The following is a 20,146-nucleotide window of genomic DNA, read 5'->3' as shown; positions in this document are numbered from 1 at the left end:
CTTTCCTGACTGGATCATTTTTGTCCCAGTATTTGAAATTTTGACTAAGTGACTTTGCTTCAGATGACAAGTTGGAACCAAAGCTAGTACCTACTCATTGATTTGTAAGCCAGACAGGTTGGTTAGAGAAACAAAGGGTCTCCAGTATCCCATCCTTAATTAATATTGACCAAATGCATGGTTTGGAACCTGATAACTACTTTGGAGTATGTACTGGTTTAGAGAGATGATTTTGTTGGTGTATAACAAGAAGTTTGGTCAGCTTTGCTCTGACTGTTGAGCCTTTGAAATATCATAAATAAATAGCTGTCTTCCATTTAAAAATAAGAAATATGAAATAGACCTTACTTATTGTGCTATTAACAGCCTTTTAAAACTCTAAGCAGCTGCACAGTGCTCAAGTTCAGTAAAGATACAGCAAATAGTCATTGTTTAATAGTGTATCAGATGCCTCCTGCTTAAGAGCACCACGAATTGTTTACAAGAGCATGAACATTTCATAAGGTGAGACGTATTTGCAGTGGAGTTCCCTTTATTTCAGAACATTAAAGCACGCAACCATTAAATACACTTGACACTTCTACTGTGCTATCTAAAAGCTACGCTGGAAGGTACACACTGCACAGACCTGGTGGCATCCACTTCAAACAAGTGGAACATCTAAATCAAAGCAAAGGCTTCACATAAAAAATAGATCTTGCTCTCTGCAACTGTATTCTTAAAAAAAAATGATGGGGATGATGGGATTGAATGGAAAGAAAGTGGATTACTGAAGCAACGATCACCTCCCAGATTTAATGCAGGATGTTATTTTTATCAGCTCATCTGCAGCTGGCAGAAATGAAAGCTGATTAAGGCAAATGCTTCTTAAGAAAGGCGATTTCTTGTAAACAACACAGAAATTATTTTTTACTCCATCAGAAGCTTTTTCAGGAGTGACACTTGCAATGTCCTAGGCCCTGGGGGGACCCCTGCCCCTCTCACTGCTGTTCTCTATTTCTGAAGGGATTACGTTGCTTTGTGGAATGCCAGCTTGCAGCTGGCTGTGGGTGGAACTGAGCTTTCTTTGCAGGTGGCTGCAGCAGCAAAACATGCCACCAGAAGACTTTACCAGTGGCCTCTCTGGCCTTCAGAATGTGCTTGACCTCAGGGCTTTGGTATCTGACTGGCAGTGTAGTGTTTGTAACATTCTGTGGGTTGCCCATATCAAACTATTCACCAGCACAACAATTCGGTAAAAAAAGAGTGAAAGTGTAATAGAAAAAAAGTACCTTATTTTAAAGCTATATTAAGAAAAACTAAGCTATGCTTTCATTTTAAGAGCTGCTGTGCACAAATGCTTTGATCCCAAACTAATCAGTGTTCTATTAATTAATTGGCACCTAACCAACATAAGTCACTAAGCAGTCAAGTTTTTTTAAGGGGAATTTCCTCTTAGAATCTTCTCATGTCCTGACTTGGAATTTTCCTGCTTTTGTAATGTATTTGACCCCTTTAAAAGGCTTGTATTTTTCTCCATACATGTCAAGGCGATTCACTTTCAGTCCTGAAAAAAGACAGAGACAAGTAGAAAGTTAAAAGCAGAATGCTAGGAATCACAGCAGTCTGATTAGATATCTGGCTGTCTTGAGAGAACATTAGGATTGGTTAGGAAGATCCTTTTCCTTTCTTTCACAAGTTCATCTGGTTTGGAGTGGCAGATGAGAACATTCCTGTCAACTAATCACAGCTGTCTTGGCAGGGCAACACCTTGTTTCTCTTCAACTCCATAAGCAAACATCCTCCTTGCAAGAGATGAACTATGGAACAACCGAGTCCATCTTCCACAGCTCCTGCCCACTGCACTCCTTTCCAATCATGGAGATGAAGCAAAGGACAAGTTTTAGAATTCTTTTCACTCCAAGTCGTAATTGCAAGAACCAGCAATCCCTCTGCTATTCCTTGAGGAAGGCCAGTAGCTATTAAAGACCTATTAAATACCTGCAGCTTCAGGCTGTTCCATGCTTTCTCACAGGTCTGTTATCTTTGGTGTCCAGCTGCTGGACCAGCTCTATCTTGCTAGATTTAAACTAGTTTAGGAGAAAACTGCAGGATTCTGTTCTTATACAGGAACTGTTGTTTCCTCCAAATAGTCTAGAGGCCAAAAAGACCTATCCAGAAAGGTACCATGTACTACCACCAACTCTCATCAACTGCCTTCAGACATCCTCCTCCTCTGCCTCTCTGAATGTGAGTTCTTGCATTGTTAGGGCCTTAATCCTGCAAAGCTTGCTTGGAGAAGCACTTTACACAGGGTCAACTCACATGATTTAAGTGTTTGCAGACTGAGGCCTTGTCTGCTTTAAATTTACTTCCGCACTTTACCTATAGACTTCATTCTGCTTTTACTTGTAAATTGTTTCAAAGATGAAAAACTAATCAGATCCAGAAGGAAAGAATAAGAAGGGCATTCTTGAAAATGAATGCATTTTTATGACCACTAGAAAGAGCTTTAGTGGCACAAGGCTAAAGCATGTGAGGACCAGCACACTAAATCATCATCCATCAATCTTCACTAGAAGGATATGTTTGCATGTTTAATGCACCAGTCAACAAAGAAAAATCCATTCTTCTGTATACTTCTCCCAGTCTTTCTTGAGCAAAACAATTGGGAATTCACAATTCCCAGCAAAGAAATCTTCCATCAAGGGTAACTGTCAGGTTTGGGTAAATCAGACTTTATCATTTTGGATCAAGCTGACTTCAGATCTGCATCTCCAATTAAATGATGATCAGTTTTCCACTTCATTTCCTACACCAACTTGTTCTGCCAGCACCAATTTCATGTAATACCCTCCCACTCACCTGAAATTGCAAGCTGTTGTATCTTAAACTGGATGTTTAAACTTGGGTTCTCCTCTGGCTTGGGGGCTCCAGACTGCAGGTTCACTATGCCCTTCAGGTTTGGTAGCTTTTGAGGGGTAATTTTGCCCACATCCCATGTTAGCACCTTGTGAGGAAGGAGAGAATAGTAAGTAGTAGCATTCTAGGAAACAACCTATGAGGTCAAGTTTATGTTCAGCTTTTAGTTTGCAGGCTGGGTACCAACAGTAGCCTGGGAGCCCTGAGAATTACCTCACTGGCTGGGAGGGGGCTCCTGCAGATATGGGACCTGTCTGTGTGGGTCTGTGCACTGAGAACATCTTGTTCCCTTTGCTAAGGATAATTGACCCTGATGTCTGTTTGGGTCAGCTGGATCCAGGAAGCCAAGACAGCAACCACCACAAAGACCATAGAAACTTAAACACAAGAATGAGGAGGGTTGGAGCAAGGCACTGGACCAAAGGAGAGTGTCTAAATCAGACTAACTTTCTCAAGGCTCACTTGATTGCCATTGATTCTTACAGTCATTGGAGAAACGTGGAACCAAGCAGGTCCTTTACTCACCCACAAGAGGTGGTTGGTTTGTTCTTATCATAGTCATAAATACAGAAAGACCTCAATTCTCTATGCTTTTAAAATTTTTTGCAGTTTCAATTCACCTAGTTACCCCAACTCTTGATAAAAACACAGTAAAATTTATTTCTGCAGAGAGGAAAGCACACCTTAAGTTTTTTTGTTGGTAAAAAAACATTTTTTTTTCTTTTAAAAAGAAAAAGATCTTTTTTTTTTTTTCCTTTTAAAAAGATCAAGCTCTGTTGTGTTTGAAACAAAATGCTACTTGGAGAGCTTTCCCTAACAATTTTAACGAATTGCTGACTGAGATATTCCAAGGGCAGCAGAAAGCTCAGAGCAGGGTATTAGAGCCAGCAGAATGGTTTGGCTCAAACTACTTTTCAGCAAAATGGCTCCTGGGTACTAAAAGGCTTCAGAAGCTTTATGAAATTTAGGTCTCAAACCCCAACTCAGAGGCAAGGAATCAGGAGCCCAAGGGATGTGTTTTCAGACACTTTATTTTCCTGTGTGTCTTTAGGCAGATCTTTCAGAAAAAAATTTTTCTCATCTCCTGCTCCAGTTTTTCTATATGCCCATTTTCAAGGCTAGTGCATTTTCTTCAGAAAAATATGTTTCCACAACATATGTGCAAAATATATAATGGCTGAAACTATCAGCAAAATACTGCTGCACCCACTATGGAAAGATATTAGTGGGTGAAAGAGCAGGGTGAAAAGAGAGGAAGGGAAGGAAAAGAATACTGTCAAAGTCAGAAATCAGAGCTGGTGCGTACCTAAGTTTGAAAAAGCAAATTTTAAAGGTAAATTTTTAATTCACAAACATATGCTGAACAGAGCTCTGTGCCAAGTGTGGAACACTGTTCCAGTATTCTGCAATATGGGTGACCTGTAGTAATGCCATCTTCAATATTTAAATAAACAAAAATTCAAGACTTACTTTAGTAACTGGGTCAAATGTATAGCTGCCTTGTGTAGCAGTGAGGTTCATGTTAAGTACAGCCTTTGGCATGTGAACTGTCATGACTACTCCTTCTACTGTTTTCCCCATATTCTGTTTTGGTCCAATGGTAACATCAAATCTTCCTGAAGAAGTATTTTCCTTAAAACTGATCATGTGCTTCACATATACAGGAATTGCCACCAAGCTGAAAAGAGAAGACAGTAGCTGAATGCATCCTGGCTACTTCTCTGCTTGAGAAATTAAAGCACTTTCTCATAAATGGTTCTTGTGTTTCTGGTAGGTGTTCAAGTTAGAACTGGTTTGTTTCAGAAGTGGTAAGTGAAGTGATACTCTGCTCTTCAGCATCATTGCTGAAATGATTTTATCACCAGAGAATCACAGGAAAAATATTTTCTTTATTTTCATCCAAATACCTTGTCCTATTCTCTCTTCATCTGGTTGCTGTTTTGTTGTTTGTTTTTTTTTTATGTAATCTCACTGAGCCAAATCTCAGGAGAGCCACTAGTCAGATCAGACTTTAGTTTGCAAATATCTGCAGTTTGGACTTTTTTGCTTTACTCTCCTCATGAAGCTCAGAGTCCTCCATGTACACAGAGACTTACTCATAAAGCATCTAGCACCAACTACAGTTACTAGGTCTGAATAGCCCTGTATCGCTGTCATGTGTGATTTATTCCACTGAAAAACTATTGCTGAGTACCTGCAGGTCACTGAAAAATGGTTTTCCTCTTTTAGTAGGGACAGAATAACAGCTGAGACAAAACCTGAGCACACACATTTCAGAACAATGCAAATTCCCCCCTCTACAAGGTGGAAAGCAGCAGGTGGTGTGGCTGGAGGAGCAGTGTGTCTGAGTGGAAACGTACTTCTGGGAACTGACGCGGTAGGAGATGAGTCTGAAGTTGCCGTCGGGAGGAATGAACGAAAGGACTCGCTCAGACTCCCAGCGTTTGAAGCGAATACATGGATGGAAGCTGACGTCATCCAGCAGCCGTGGGTTCTGGAAGGAGAGGCACAATGCTACGTGAAATCTCATCAAGTACCAGCAGTTTGAGCTGGCCACTGAACTCTACCCAATTCCTAATCTTAGCCTCTGAGTAGCCATTATCAGAGACGCGTCACTGAGCTAGATGGATTTCTCATCCGACCCGGTACAGCAGCTCCTGTGAGGGTATTTTTATGTACACACAAAAGCCATTCCAACTACTGAACAATGCACCTTCTGTAATATAACGCAAAACTTGTTACTTCATATGTGTAACGCATGAAATTGTGATAGTGATCTTAAAGTTATTTAACTCTGATCACTAAGAAAAATAAATTCTGAGCAATTAAGAGTCCCAAATATAGGCTGAATTTACCATGAAAGACAGAGAAAGATCTGGCATTCCTGAGAGCTTAATACACGAATCAATAACACCTTGGATTTCTGCAAAGACTGTGGAACCTGCAGGGAAAAACAAGACACTTGACTTAACATTATTATGAAAGGCCTAACAGATGTGGTGAAGTGCAGCTAGAGGGCACAGATGACATTTGCACAACACTCAACAACATGCCAAGCCCAGCTAGGAAAGGTCATTCCAGTTACCTGTGTCCTGGGCAGCTTGCTAAAGTACATGAGCCAGAGCAAACAGCGTGTCCCAAACTGGTTCATGATACTTGTGCCAGCTGTTACACAGGACTTGTACTGGATGTGCTTGAACTGGTTGCCAGCAATAAGCAAATAAGAATTTATTTAAGAATTTAAGTCATAACCCACCAGCTCTGAATTTTTTTTTCATCCCTGTCCCTAGTCTCCAGAAAACTAGCAAGTTGTGTAGTAGTGCAGGGAAGTTGAAGCACATCAAAACAGTCAATGTCAAAATGCAGTAAGTTGGTGCTAACTTTGGCTTTCACAAGTAAAGGCTGTTTAACAATGAAATTAAATATTCATTTTGATGTTAAGTAAATCTATAGCATAATACCCAAACCCCAAAGTAGGAGTACCAAGCATTTTACCCAGGAAATGCTCATTTCCTGAAATATCCTCTAAGTATAGAAAGGCATAAGCAGGATGCTGGACTAATTAATTAACTCCACATGCAAAGGTAATTTTAGAAGATAGGTAGAAACTGGCTCATCTAGGCAAGGGAAAGGAGAAATGGTGGCTTTATACTTGGTTTAAAAAGAAGTGATCCTGTTTCAGGTTAAAGCAGTCGACCGTATCCCTATGAAACAAGATAACCTCCCTATTCCAGGGGAGCAACCTTATCTACCTTAGTCTTGGTGAAGGCTATAAAGAGGGGTTCTTGCATTGCTGATCTCCAAGGGATCAGAGAAGAAAAGAGTAACTATGACTACTGCAGCAGATCCTCAGTAGGAAATTAAACACTCAGTGCACACTGATTTGGCCTGAAATACACACAGAAATTCACCATGGTGTTGATTGTACCTTCTCAGACCAAGCACTCACACTACTCTTGGGAATCCTAAGGAGCTAGAACAGTAACACAGTCATCAGCATGTTCCCTAAGGGCCACCTTCCTTTAGCTACAAGATGGGGAGAGTAAGAGCTGCACAATAGTTATTTATGACTATCCACTTCAACAGTGGCCAAAGCATTTGCTGAAGTGGTGTACAGGATCAAACCAACACTGACACTGCTACAACAGCAGCACTGAATGAAGAATCAGAGATTTGCTCCCTGCCCATACTACCACAAAAGGGTGTCCTGCAGTCTTCACCCTTGCTAACTGCTGGCCCCAATACTGAACAAAACATCAGGTTCCTGCCCACAGCTTTGCAGTTTTCTTTTTGCATATTTTTTTTTCTTTTTCTTGGCATAAAAGTTATCAGGTTCCTCCTCAAAGTTAAACCTCAGAATAAAGACTTTTGTATTTGAAAATGTTACAAATTTAAAAATGCTGAAAATGTTCCATTCACAGAAAAGAAAGGAATATTATTATGCTTCATAATATCTGCTCCTTAAATATAAAGAAAACAATACTGTCCAACTATTTTACACCAATTTTAGCTTGCTATCAGAAGGATTTTGTCTTGCTCACTTGAGGGCCATCAAGTACTACAGTACATTGTTGGCAGGAACAATAGGAGATAATTTTCTCATCACATTTCAACTACTTTTTTTTCCCATTTCTATCTGTTACGAGACAATCAGTATACAACCAGAAAACATACTTGTGGATGTTCTTGAAGCAGCCCAGAGCATGCTGCTGTTTTAACGTGAACTGAAGAAATACACTTAAGCTCATCATTTTAAATTGAATATTTCTACCTAAGATATAAATGCATGTATATAAAACATATGCAAAAAATTAAGAAGTTTGGACTGTATTCTCTCTAAAACATCATTAGCTACGTGTAAACACACTTGAGAAACAAATACCAGTTTGCAAGACATCTTACCTGATTTGTCTATAATTGCATCAATTTCTTCAATGACATCAAAATAGGCTTCGTTGTTCGTGTATTTTACTCCCGCTCTGCGCCAAGGAATGTTGGATAACTGTCCAGTGGGAAGTGTGTCTCCCACATTACTACTGCCTTAAAAATGAAAAGGAACTTCAAATCAGTAATTAATTACAAAAGGAAGGTTTTGACTGCCAAAATTAAAAATCAAGGCAAGGCTTGCCCCAGGTACTGTAGGCTAGAGCCTGGACCCTTCAATGTTATTTGTGAGGTGACATGAAGGCACTGGAGCCATGTGTCCAGACTTAATAGCTTTCACACTACATCTTGCACAGCAAAATACAATACTCAAGTCAGCAGGAGGTTTGAGTGGGAGTAGATGTGGAGCTAGATCTTATGGAGGATTTTATCCCTAATTCAAGACAAGACAGCTCCCTGTGAGGGCCTTAAGTCTGCTTCCCCCTTCTCCTAAGAGTTTTAGCTGGATGACTTCAGGGCTGATTAACAGGTAAGAGTCATTAGCAAGAAGGATGTGTAAGAAGCCTTAGGGAGGGCTCCTACAGTCTTTGCTTGGAAGTGGTGTTAGGCTGAGGATCTCACCCTTGGTACCCATCTGAGCTACTCTGCATCAACATGACAGCCATGTCTATAACTGACCAGTGTCAAATCAATCCAGACCCTGGCACAGACTGAGCTTTCTGGCTTGACCTGTCCAATTCTGATGGATCTTACTGGCAATCACTGAGCTGCAGATGACCTGTTAATCATCTGATCCAGTCCCTGACCTGTTGCCTCACCTTCTGGGCTCCCGACCAATGACACCACTGTCCCTGCCTGCCTTGCTCTCACCCTTGGCTCCTGGCTCCCAATACCATCCAGCATGAGCAGAAGGCTTCCTGAGCTACCTAGTTATAAAGTAAATTGATGATACTTTAAAAAGGAAAAATAAAATAATCTTATCACTTCTGAGGCTTAGGTGACTGATGCTGGAATCCCAGCACAGTGTAAACAGCTCCCTCTGCTAGAAGTAGATCTTGGGATAGGGCCACAGCTCATGCTGACTTGTGCCCTTTAGCACAATGATGTTGTGCCACGTAAAACAGCTTCACTGAAAAGCTGGTGGGCAGCAGGTATCATTTCTACAAAACCTGCTTGGGCAGACTCTAGCCTGGAAGGCAGAAAACAAGTTTTCATTCCTTTGAGCTAGTAGAAGTAGTTACTCAAAAAAAAAACCTTCCTAAAGTCCACCCCTGCATGTGCTACAACTCGGGGGGAGGAGTTGCAACCATTTCTTCACTCCCACTGCATCTCTGAAGAGAAGCAGTTGCTGTGTCTGTCCCGCAGCAGCCTTGCAGGGTGCAGCAGTGCTGCCAGGCCAGGTAGATAGGAGACATCTCAGGCTGCTGTTTCCACCTGCTCAGCACTGAGCTGTTGACAGTGACAAGATGCAGGTTGCCTTGGGCAGGCACTTTAGGCTGCTAGGGAATTTTAATAAGGTTTAGATAAAACACTTATTTTCGTAAGTGTAAATACTAGCATTCCAATCCACATGTAAAAAAAACCTAATTAAATAAAAGAATAATTCCAAATAACAGAAATTAAAACTGATGGGATTTATACTCAAAGACTAAACCATAATCTACTACCTTAAAGACCAGCTCCTCTGAGTATTATGTGTGTGGCCCTGCAGCCCAACTACTCCCTTCTCTAACACAATGTACAAGTGACCGTCTCCCTTCTCTCTGCCCCCACGTGACACTCATGGCTCACCTCCCTTGCACCCACTTGCCAGACAAGCAGATTCCACCAGCTCAGCTGACAGACATTTGGCTTCATCACTGCAAGACAGACCCATTTACAACAGCCTGAAATCAGTTGCGAAATCAAATCCATGTGCTGCTTGGTGGTGGGGGCAGGGTGGAAGATGAGGACAGGCTATTTGCTTCCCTTCATGCTATCTGTTCCCACCCGTCAAGGATTTATTACATATCTATTATATACCTTCCTATATGGATTTCTTACAAAATGCTTAACCTTCTCCAGTGCCCCTCAGTTATTCAAGGCTTCGGGTGAGCTCCGTACCAATCCCAGAGCACCTGTCTCCAGTATGTCCTGACTGTGTGTCCTGAGCTGCTGTTCCTGAGGGACTTCAGCAGCTGTGGCTGAACCAGGCAGTGCCTCCGAGGACAGCAGAGGGGCCAGGCATAAACTGCAGATAAGGAGGGACTTGTTTTTATTCAACTCCTGTTGATGAGAAGTGGCAGGACAGTGCCCTCACCTTACAGATTCACACCAATATATTATATTTTAGCTACGAGAAATGATGGGGCTTTTATTTAAACAGCCATCATTGCTGAAATGACACATTTTCATACCTGTGATGGAGTTGACAACAGAGCGCAAAATTGTGGGAGGCTTAATCAGCTCCTTCAGTATGTTAGATTCTGTTGCCAGTGGAAAGCCATTGTCTAGCATTTCTTCTAGAAGTTCATACACAATTACTACATTGTCCTTAATTGCCGTCTCAGAACATTCGCCGAAGTAATCCTAAACAAGTTCAGAGATTACAAAAGAGAGGATTTTTATTCCTGTTAGAATGCTTTGCAACAGGAAGTTTGTTTGGTTTTTTCTTACAGAAACCCTCCAATACATTAAGGCATTTTAGTGCCTAAACTGCCTATTTCTATAGCCTGATGGCATCATATTGTTAATGTTATATTTATCACCTAACTGAAAATAAATACAAGCATGAACAGTGAAATAATGTAATGTGATGTGCTACTATTTATGTTACAAAGGTCCTTCTAGTTGTGAACATTAACAAGACTCTCATAAAATAAAGATACTATCGTTTGGTAATGCTCAATCTTCACCGTGTTTCCTTTATATAAATTTTATATAAATTTTTTATAAATGTGAAATTGGTTGAGAAGTGACTTCTTTGCAGCCCTTTCCTCACTACAGAGTGCATGCTGCCTGACTACATGCTCCTTCTTCCCATCTACATAACATTATTAATACAAACGCTTACAGAAAAAAAACCCCAGCATTTACAAAGTCAGATTTGGGTTCTGGTGCTTGTGAGTGCACAAAATAAACCTCTTTTTCCTTTGTATTCTATAAACCTGTGCTTGACTTAAAAATTGCAGACAGAAAAGTCATGCACAGAAGGGTTTATTACCTTTCTCTAAAAGAAGTTTATACAAAAAAATCCCTTGAAGTAATTTTAGAATCATAGAATCACAAAATGTTAAGGGGTGGTCCCATCCCCCCTGCCAGGGGCATGGACACCTCCCACTAGATGAGGTTGCTCAAAGTCCCATCCAACCTGGCCCTGACATCCACAACCTCTCTGGGCAACCTGTTCCATTCACTATTTTACTACCTTCACAGAAGAGAATTTCTTCCTAATATCTAGCTTAAATTTCCCCTCTTTCAGTTTGTACTTATTTCTCCTTGTCCTATCACTGTAGTTCCTGATGAAGAGTCCCTCTCTGGCTTCCCCACAGGCCTCCTTCAGACACTGAATTTTAAAATCATTGAATGGTGACAGACCTGGAAAGTATCTGCTACTCTGTGCAGAAATTCAATTACGAAGAGTGGTGGCACTTCTGTCTGTATGACAGACACAAAGAAGATTTTATCCCGATAGATGCTGATGAGGTAGTGGTGTGGAGTTGAGATGACAGGAGGCACATTCTCAACATCGATTGCTTTCTCCTGAGCTTCGAAGAAATAATCGCAGACAGACTGGCTCACAACACTCTTCCAGTGCTTCTCCAAGAAGATATCACCAGAACAGTTTATAAGAAACAGGCTGTGGATCATTTTCTGTTGGAAACACGTTAAAAGAAGATAAATAAAAGGATATGTGGATTGACATTTCATATCCCAGATTCCCTTTCTTACAATGGTTATTCTTTATTAACATGCACTGTGAATTTAGGGAAAATATCTACTTTGTTGCTTTTCTTTGAATTCCATTTTCTTTATTTACAAGAATATTCCACAAAAAATATTTGCCACTGGATTAAGTTGCTAATGTATATCATAATGCAAGCATGAAGAAAGCACCCTCATTTTCCACTTTCATTCCTATCTGGTATTTGCGATTTATTTCTTTAAGAAAAGCTGACTCCCATGAGCTGGCACTCACTCAAACGTGTTTGCCGACATGAAAGAATTACTTGTACAGAAAGTTTCCTATGGTAGTTGGCCTGGCAGTTGCCCACTTAACTTAGAATTGCTCTGTCTTAAAGATACAGCTCTTTAGCTTGTCAGCTTTAAGCTGTTGAACTAGAAAAGTGCTTTTTACTTGCTGGCAGATTAGTCTTATGATCTATGCCAAGCTGCACTTGGGTAAAGGGTTGGAATTCATTAAAAGTACACAAAACTAGCCATTTAAATTTGATTTAATGGATACAATTGCCTCAAATGTGTTTGGCATGCATGAAATATGTTTACATAAAATGTTTTTCACTTATAAACTCACTTACATAAAAGGGGAGTATGAACTGCAGGTAAAGAATGTAACTTTTTTCTTATCTCTTTAAACATTTACAAATAACATGCCTCAGCCACTGATCCTTCATTTTATTCATGGGGCAAGAAGCTTATGTGCCTATTAAAAAAATAATTCCAAGCCTATTTCTCAACTTTCAATGTGATAGTAAGTGAACTAAGTAGTTGATAAAATGAATAGACTATTATCTCTGGATCTACAGAGGAGACAAATGCTAGCAAACTTCAGTTTATCTCTTCAGCCTTTACATGAGACAGATAAAATGCTTTAGCTGACTTGCAGCATAATGATTCTCTTAAAAAATAAGTTAAAATTTGGGCTTAGAAAACAAACCAAACTGTAACCCAAACAGCAGCTTCTGAAGGTGAAGTTAACCTGGTACTCAACGTCAAGCATAAATTCATCTGTAGTTGAAGAAGCTGCCCCTGGCACTGGCTGTTCTTCCCTTCTGCCTCTCAGGTATTGATCTGAGTAGGCCTGTGGCTCTGCAATTATTTACATTAGGAAAATAGTCCAGCCAGAAATTGACCCAGCAAAAGGAGCTGCTGGTCAGACCTAATGCAAGTTATTTCACTGCAGAGAGTGCTGGAGCTGGCACAGGGCATGTGGTGGAAATGTGCAAGCAATAGCAATGGAGATCCAGAATTGAAAGTTAGCCTTTGGAGGAATTCAAACGTGACTGGAAAGAGACCAGACAATTACTGGGTGTCCACATCTTGAAATAGGAAGACCACCATGAACTCTGCAAGTCCAAGAGAAGCCAAACACACCTACCAAAAACCCATCATAGTTTTCATTAACTTTACCATGTTTGCCCAGGATATTGTCCTAAAACACAGATAAAATTAGCTCCTTCTCTGTTAACTTTGGCACACTAATGTAAAAATAGCATGGAAGCATCTAGATGCACATTGCCCAGTCCCACAGAGTTTAAGAGTATAAACACTGTATGACTAAATCTCATTCCAAAATACTGGAATAAGCACTTAGATCCACCCAGAGTGAGCTTGTGTTGCCATGTCTGAATTTGAACTACCCAGAGCAGTAGTCCTTTACCAATATACTAGTAACAATGAGAAATGGTCTGGCCCTCCACATTTTCACAAAACAAAAGTATGTCTTCCAAAGCTCATCAAAGACAGTGAAAAAGGACAGCTCAGGAAGGTTGTCAGCATGATATTTCCTTCCACCTAAGTCAGCAGATGTGGGGAGAGAGCCAAGAGCCAGCTTTTCAAATTCTGAACTCCAGCTGCTCCTTCACAACCATGACAACAACATGCTCATCTTCACTGGGGCCAAGCCAGGTCTCAGTAACCTCCTGCCAAGAGCACGCTGTCTTTGGTAGTCGACAAAAAAAGACCAATAGTCAAAAGGTGGACAAAAATATTCATCTAAGCCAATAGGGAATGTAAAGGGAAGTTCTTTTAGAAACTGTGATTGCAAATTTGCTTAGAAGTGGGAAAGGAAACAAAGCTATGAAGTGTTATTGCATGTTTCCACTATCTGACTCTGGACCAAATTAATCTCTAATTTAGTTTGTTAAAAAAAACAGAAAATGTTAATACTGTGAGCACAGCATTTTATAAAGGAGCCTTGACACAATTGCTTTAATCCAGCTCCAGTAAACATGTTCTGAATTTAGCCAGCATTGAACATTAAAGCCTTCCAAAATCTCCTCGATAGTCACACAAGGGTGACAAGTATAATCAACCACTGAATGTCAGTATTGTTCGACATCACGGCTGCCCACACATACGAAGGTGCTCAGCTGTAAAGCTTAGAATAGATCTCTGTACATTTTTAAATTGATACAATAGCATATCTGTTAACAAATATCAGACCCGCTTCCTATTTAATGCACACAAAGCTGCATCTGAGAGTCCAGTACAAGCAGCACTGGTAAGATTCCACTTCCAGAGGAGCTGATCCACAGCCTGCTCTGGAGGAGCTATGTTGGACAGCAGGCAGCTTCCAATGATACGCTGATACAAAGAGTATCAGACACATGTGACAGTGTTTGTAGTGCTTCTGTTAACATTCAACCAGATTCTATTCATTTACAGATCAGAAATGCCTGCATTTGTCACAATATACTTTTAACAAGCACAGCTGTGCAGCAGACCACGCAATCATAGCAAGCTCCTGGTGCACCAAATGACTGTAGCAGCAGGGCCCCTTCTTTTGCCTAAATTCCACTTGGGATATTAGACCATGACTTGATATGCAACCAAGGGAGAGTGTGGGTAGCCAGAAGGGGAGGTAGCACTTGGCCACTGCCCTTCTTTACTCATCTGCCCCAAGCTGCCTAGGCACCAGCTGTGTTCACAGGCGTGTTTGTGTGGCCTTGTGGTGAACCAGAGTAGCAAACTGATCCAGGGGACCACGCTTGGCAGATGACAGCTTTGTATTACCTGTGGAATATGAGCAGTAAAGTCCCCTCTGGCTGCCTACCCCATCTTCTAAGTAGGAAGATAGGGATCACAGAATTTCCCACAATACATATTCTGTTTCTAGTGTAAGACCTCCCTTCAAATCCTCTCACATACTCCTTTCTTTTTTCACAAGTTTTAGCAGTATGCTAATTTGCTGCTAATTTGAAGTGCTCTGGAAAACTGAAGCTCTCTCCTTGCAGCCTAAGTGCAGAGCTGGCAGCTCGAGGCACAAGCCCTGCCCTGTCAGTCAAGGGGCAGCTCAGCTGGTACACTACCCAGTGCTGAGTAGAATAAAGATGGCCCTACAGCAGTGGGGACATCAGTCTATTATACACAAGACTAAGTAATTTGATTTATCCCATACACTGCCAAGCAACTGGCACCAGCTGATTAAAGACATATTTAATGTTGAGTATCTTAGAACTGGTAACACTACGAAAATATCAATACAAGATTTATAAACTATTATTTAACAAAAATTACTTACACTGCTCCAAGTACTGAAGATTTCTGTTACTTTATTTTTGAGTGCTAGATTTCATTTCAGACATGTAGAGATCCCTAAACTAATTTTGCAATACCTGACTTTTTTGTCTCATCAGAACACTACTTGAAAAGCAAAAAAGATTGACAAATGCTGAACATAAGAAATCAATCCAGTAACATTCAAATTCCTCACACCAGTAGGTCAACAGCAAAGTGTGTTAAGAGCTGCAGCACTTTGAGGGTAAAGGTCTTGAAACAAAGTTCCTAAGTTTTAAAAAACAATAACAAAACTACATCACCAGAATTCAGGAATCATGAGATTCTTCTCCATGTAGTAGTGTACACAGATACCACTTTGAGATGTCAGCATAAACGCACTCCATGTAAGGTACTGAAGATGTTTCTAGGACTATTCCATAGGACATGCCTCCCATCTCTCTGCTTTTAGGCCTACCTAAGAGCAGACTGAAGGTGTACATGGATCATTATTTGCATCTAGGCCAAAGCAAAGTGTTCAAGCTCATTTTCAGTAGACTGACAGCCTTTCATGTTACTGCCTGACTGCAAGGCACCTTACAGGCTCTGCAGCAACAAGCAGCCCTGCAGTTTTGCAGCTTCTTCTCACAAACTTCCCATCCTTCGTCTGACATGCAAAACTCCACGTGACTCATCTCAGTCATTTCCATCCTACTAGAATCTGAAGTCCACATAGAAGAAAAACATATTTTAACTAAGACGCCTTCAATGAGCTGTTTCCACATCTCTAACTTTTCTTTTGACTAAATCTGGATTTGCAGTGTTACTGATTTTCAAATTCTTGGCACGGAAACATCTGGACTAAAGGCACAGCAGGCTCACAAGACAAAAGTGGAGCTCACTGGCAAGAGAGAGAGACTGCGAGCATGGGAAAAAAGGCTGATTGCACATGCTTGTCCTTAGCTACAATTAAGTACTCTAAAGTGTAATTAATGCAGAAATACTGTCAACAGCTGCTTTTTCATAACACTGAGCTGAGTTACATACAAAGCTCTGAAACCACGAAGTGAGGAATTTATCACTGACCTCTGCAAAGCCCTTTAGAGCTAGTACTAATTACTGAAAATAGCTCCAAATAGGACCATCACTAGGAAAGTATTCCACAGCTCCAATGCTCCCTGAATTTGGCATGGCTGTTCTGAAGGGTGGAAGAATTAGTGGTGGTAGACTGTCTGAGTCTCTGTTATGTATTTCTGGAAATCAACTTCTAGTGACAAGTGAATGGAAAGTAATCAAATGCTTAAAGTAATCTGGAGAAATAAGCTAAAATAGGCAGTTCTATTTCTAGTGAAGCTAGTACTTTTGTCACGATCACCTAGTCAGCACTTTAGCTTTTCCTATAAATTCAGTATGTGCCACAAATGTGTTCCCGACCTCCCCAACCCCATTCACTGACTTTCAAACCAGCAAACCTAATAAAGAGAAGTCCCATTAAACACCTGAACAACCCTTTCAAGACAGCCAACATTATAATTGGCAGGACCAACCTGACACATCATTAGCAGCTGTGATTCAAGTTGATAAATCTGTAAGCCTCAGGTTTACTAAAACATGAATGTTCTGTAATTTCACAGGGTTTTTTACGCTCCTATTATTGTTTGTGTGTTTTAATGAGCTGCTCAAGTGTCATGAATCTTTTTACATATAAGATGCTCACAGCTTAGGTATCTACACATCAAAGTAAAAACATTTTTGCAATCTTTTTTAAGAACTGCTACGAGCAAGTTTTGCTCTGTTAGTCAAGCAAAACTTCATATCTACTCAACACCATGGAGTGCTTGTGTCTGCACAAGTACTCAGACATATTTTATCAGCAAGATCATCCCTATTAAAGACTAAATGCTTTGCTTCCCAGATGTTCAGCATATATTTATTTATCTTTGCTCTCATTTAAAACACTGTTAGTAACTTTCTGAAATTGTTTTTAAGAGGAAGTACTCCCTTGAGAATACTCTAAAGTTGACTTAAATCAGTGTTTGGTATCCATAACAAAATTTGCAACTTCCTCTGTGCTTTTACCAGTAACAATTACAGCCTGCATGAGAATTTAATCTACTGTCTGATGAGCTTTCCAATGATACACTTGCATGGTGCCTCTGTTCCAATTAGTTTCAGTATAAATCTTCTAACTGCTGGCAAGAGAGTTCCATCTCTTGTCAACAGAACAATATTAGATTCTGAATAATCAAACAATATTTGATCCTGAATAACTGCAGTTCCCTTTGGGACCTGCAAGAATAGAAAGCTTTGCTGGAAACCATGAGTTTCTTAGGAAAAAAACCCACACCAAACCAATTAAAAATTCTTTGCTAAGACTGCATTTTTACATGGAGCTGGAACATCTGACCACAACATCTGAATCAGTAGCTTTAGGACTACTAAGGGATGACTTCAGAAATTCCCTCTCTGAAAGCAGTACTGAATAGACTGACAGGGCCAAATGGACAGATAAAGTGAGTATCAGTTCACATATCGAGTGTTCATAGTATTTTCAGGAAAATACTGATAATTGGGCTTATATTCCAGCCAAACCATGAAGAACTCTAAAAGGACAAGGCAGCAGGATTCAAGCATAGGGTATCAAAGCCCCAACTCAGTAGCTCTTTGTGAAGATGTCTTCCACCATGCTCGCCCAGTTCACTCCTCCAGTAAGTCTGACAGGCCAGAACAACAGTGCTACTAGCTTTATACCACTGTCTTTCACAGGCTCTCTTTGAAGAGGCACTCAAGGTTCCAGAAAGGACAAGCACAGTGCCAGAGAGCCATGCACTACTGAAACACTCCATCAGAGCCAGCAAGCATCCCTGGAACTCTGCTGTGCATGGCAACCCTTCCCAATGTGTGTGCACTCTGCCCCAACCGGTCCAAACACAGAGGGCAGAAAGAGGGCACATAACCACTCGTACCTTCCTTCTCCTCCAAGAGGGCAGAGCAGAGCAGCACTCTAATTCTTTTATCCTGTATGAATGAGTCTCACGGATACTCTTATTCTAAGCAGCTCCTGTTAAAAGGCTGCCTTTCATATATTATGTTAAATAAACAGAAAAAAAGATTTATCTTCCCTGTATTCTTTTTTTTTAATTTTATTTTTGAAGTTATATGTGAAGTTGTAATTTGGGGGAAACTTAAAGGGATGTAAGAAGAAGGAGCTTCACATTTTAAACAAATTTTAATTTGGTTTCTTGCCATTATTACAGCCATAAAATATAGCTACCACTCATCTCCTACTGTTCAGACTTCTCTGCTTCAAGGACTTCAATTTCTCTTTTCTGAATTCTCATGGCAAAGTTTTTATTAAAGATTTCTCATGTAAGCAGATCTGTATATGAGAGAACAACGGGGATTTAGCTGCTGCATAACTGTCTTTTACAACAGAAAATTTAATTTCCAAATAAAACCAGCAAAATCAAACATGAGAGGGCATGGAGTATTCTTCAAGTTTGATTTGCCATTTGCAAAGAATTTTCAGATATGTGCATACAGGCAGTAAAGAATCTGTTTGTCCTTCCCCCCCCCCAAAAAAAAAAAAACCCAAATTGGTTTGTGTTTTAGTTAGCACACAACACAAGACATTTTTTACAGAGAAATCCCATTCAGATATTTCCTCTTTTTTTTTTTTTTTTTTTTTTTTTTTTTTTTTTACCTTAGTAAATAAATAAGAAGCTATGTAAGATTCAAACCCGCTGGAAACTGCCACAGCAGAATCATTCTCATGGTTGGCATACTCAGTTTTGTGAAACGTTGTTTCCATCATTTTACCTCCTGCATGAGTAATTGAAATTGGCTTTGCTTTTCTTGTAAAATACCTTTTCCTCTGCCATACTGCAGTCTGCCTGCTAATGAACACAAATTTTCATCATTCAAGTATGCTTTTATGCCTGGTTGGTTATAGAAAAGCTACATTGAATGGTGACGCTATTCCTCCAGTTTGATTAACTCTTAATGGGTACGAACGATTCATCATACTGAAAAGATGGTAAACGCATTACTAATTCACAGCAGATTTGAACTGAAACAAAAGAAAAGAAGGGACAACCTCCACTCAGTTACCGCTGGGTACTGAACAGGGCAGGAGCGATGTGCAGTGCACAGCGGTGGATGATAACGGGTTTATTCTCAGCGCATATTCTGGACATCGGCGCTCACAGAGCCCCTTGCTAATTAAGCATGTAGAGCACGAGTGCAAACACCATGGCTGCAGCAGGGCTGCTGAAGACCGATCCAGGTGAGCCGGCGCCGCTGCCCCACCCGCCCTGCCCCTCCCGGCCTGGCCTTGCTGCGGGCTCAGCCGCGAACGGCGGCTCCCAGACCGCCCGTGCTGCAGGCCGGGCTGCCTGCCCTGACAGCCGGAGCACGATCCCCTCATGCCGGCGCCTCAGCTCGGAGCGGGGCGGTGCAGATCGCAGCTGCGGGGCTCTGACCCGACCCTGCTCACTCTCCGCCGGGCGGTTCCGCACCTCCGCCAGAGCCCAGAACAACGGAAGGGGGAGGTGATGGTATTCGAACACGGCAACGATTTTGTATTTAAATAGGCACCGAACAACGGAAACGGAGGCGAGTAAAGCGGAAAGTCTCGGATTTGCAGGGCAGTCTCCCGGTACCGCCACTGGCGGGGATGTCGCCCCTGCCCGACTCTGGCCAACCAGCGCGGCCGGGACCGGACACGGGCGACTGCCGCCTGGCAGGGATCCCGTCCCCCCGAGCAAGGGCAGCACCGCCCCACTCCCTCACGGCCCGGGCCTCCCGCGCCCCACGTACCTCCCCCGGCCCGGCACGGCCCGTCCCGCTCCCGGGACAGCGGGGCAGCGGCCAAGATGGCGGCGAGGCCCGGCGGCGGCGCGGGGCCGCCCCCCGGCGGAGGCGC

At 41.4% G+C, this 20,146-nt stretch overlaps 1 protein-coding gene across 1 annotated transcript; it reads right to left on the bottom strand.

The window, feature by feature from the left end:
• Nucleotides 1–514: 514 nt before the first annotated feature.
• Nucleotides 515–20,140, bottom strand: AP3M1 (adaptor related protein complex 3 subunit mu 1). Its single transcript, XM_041404909.1, has 9 exons — nt 20,041–20,140; nt 11,362–11,637; nt 10,182–10,353; nt 7,804–7,941; nt 5,757–5,842; nt 5,262–5,395; nt 4,372–4,579; nt 2,845–2,989; nt 515–1,546 (listed from the first exon to the last, which is right to left on the bottom strand). The coding sequence occupies exons 2-9, from the start codon at nt 11,632–11,634 to the stop codon at nt 1,446–1,448; spliced, it is 1,257 nt and encodes a 418-aa protein (XP_041260843.1). The 5' UTR covers nt 11,635–11,637; nt 20,041–20,140; the 3' UTR covers nt 515–1,445.
• Nucleotides 20,141–20,146: the final 6 nt, after the last annotated feature.

Source organism: Onychostruthus taczanowskii, unplaced genomic scaffold (genome assembly GCF_017590055.1).
Source record: "Onychostruthus taczanowskii isolate IOZ18803 unplaced genomic scaffold, ASM1759005v1 scaffold22, whole genome shotgun sequence".
Lineage (NCBI taxonomy): Eukaryota > Metazoa > Chordata > Aves > Passeriformes > Passeridae > Onychostruthus > Onychostruthus taczanowskii.
This window is presented reverse-complemented; position numbering and strand designations above follow the sequence as displayed.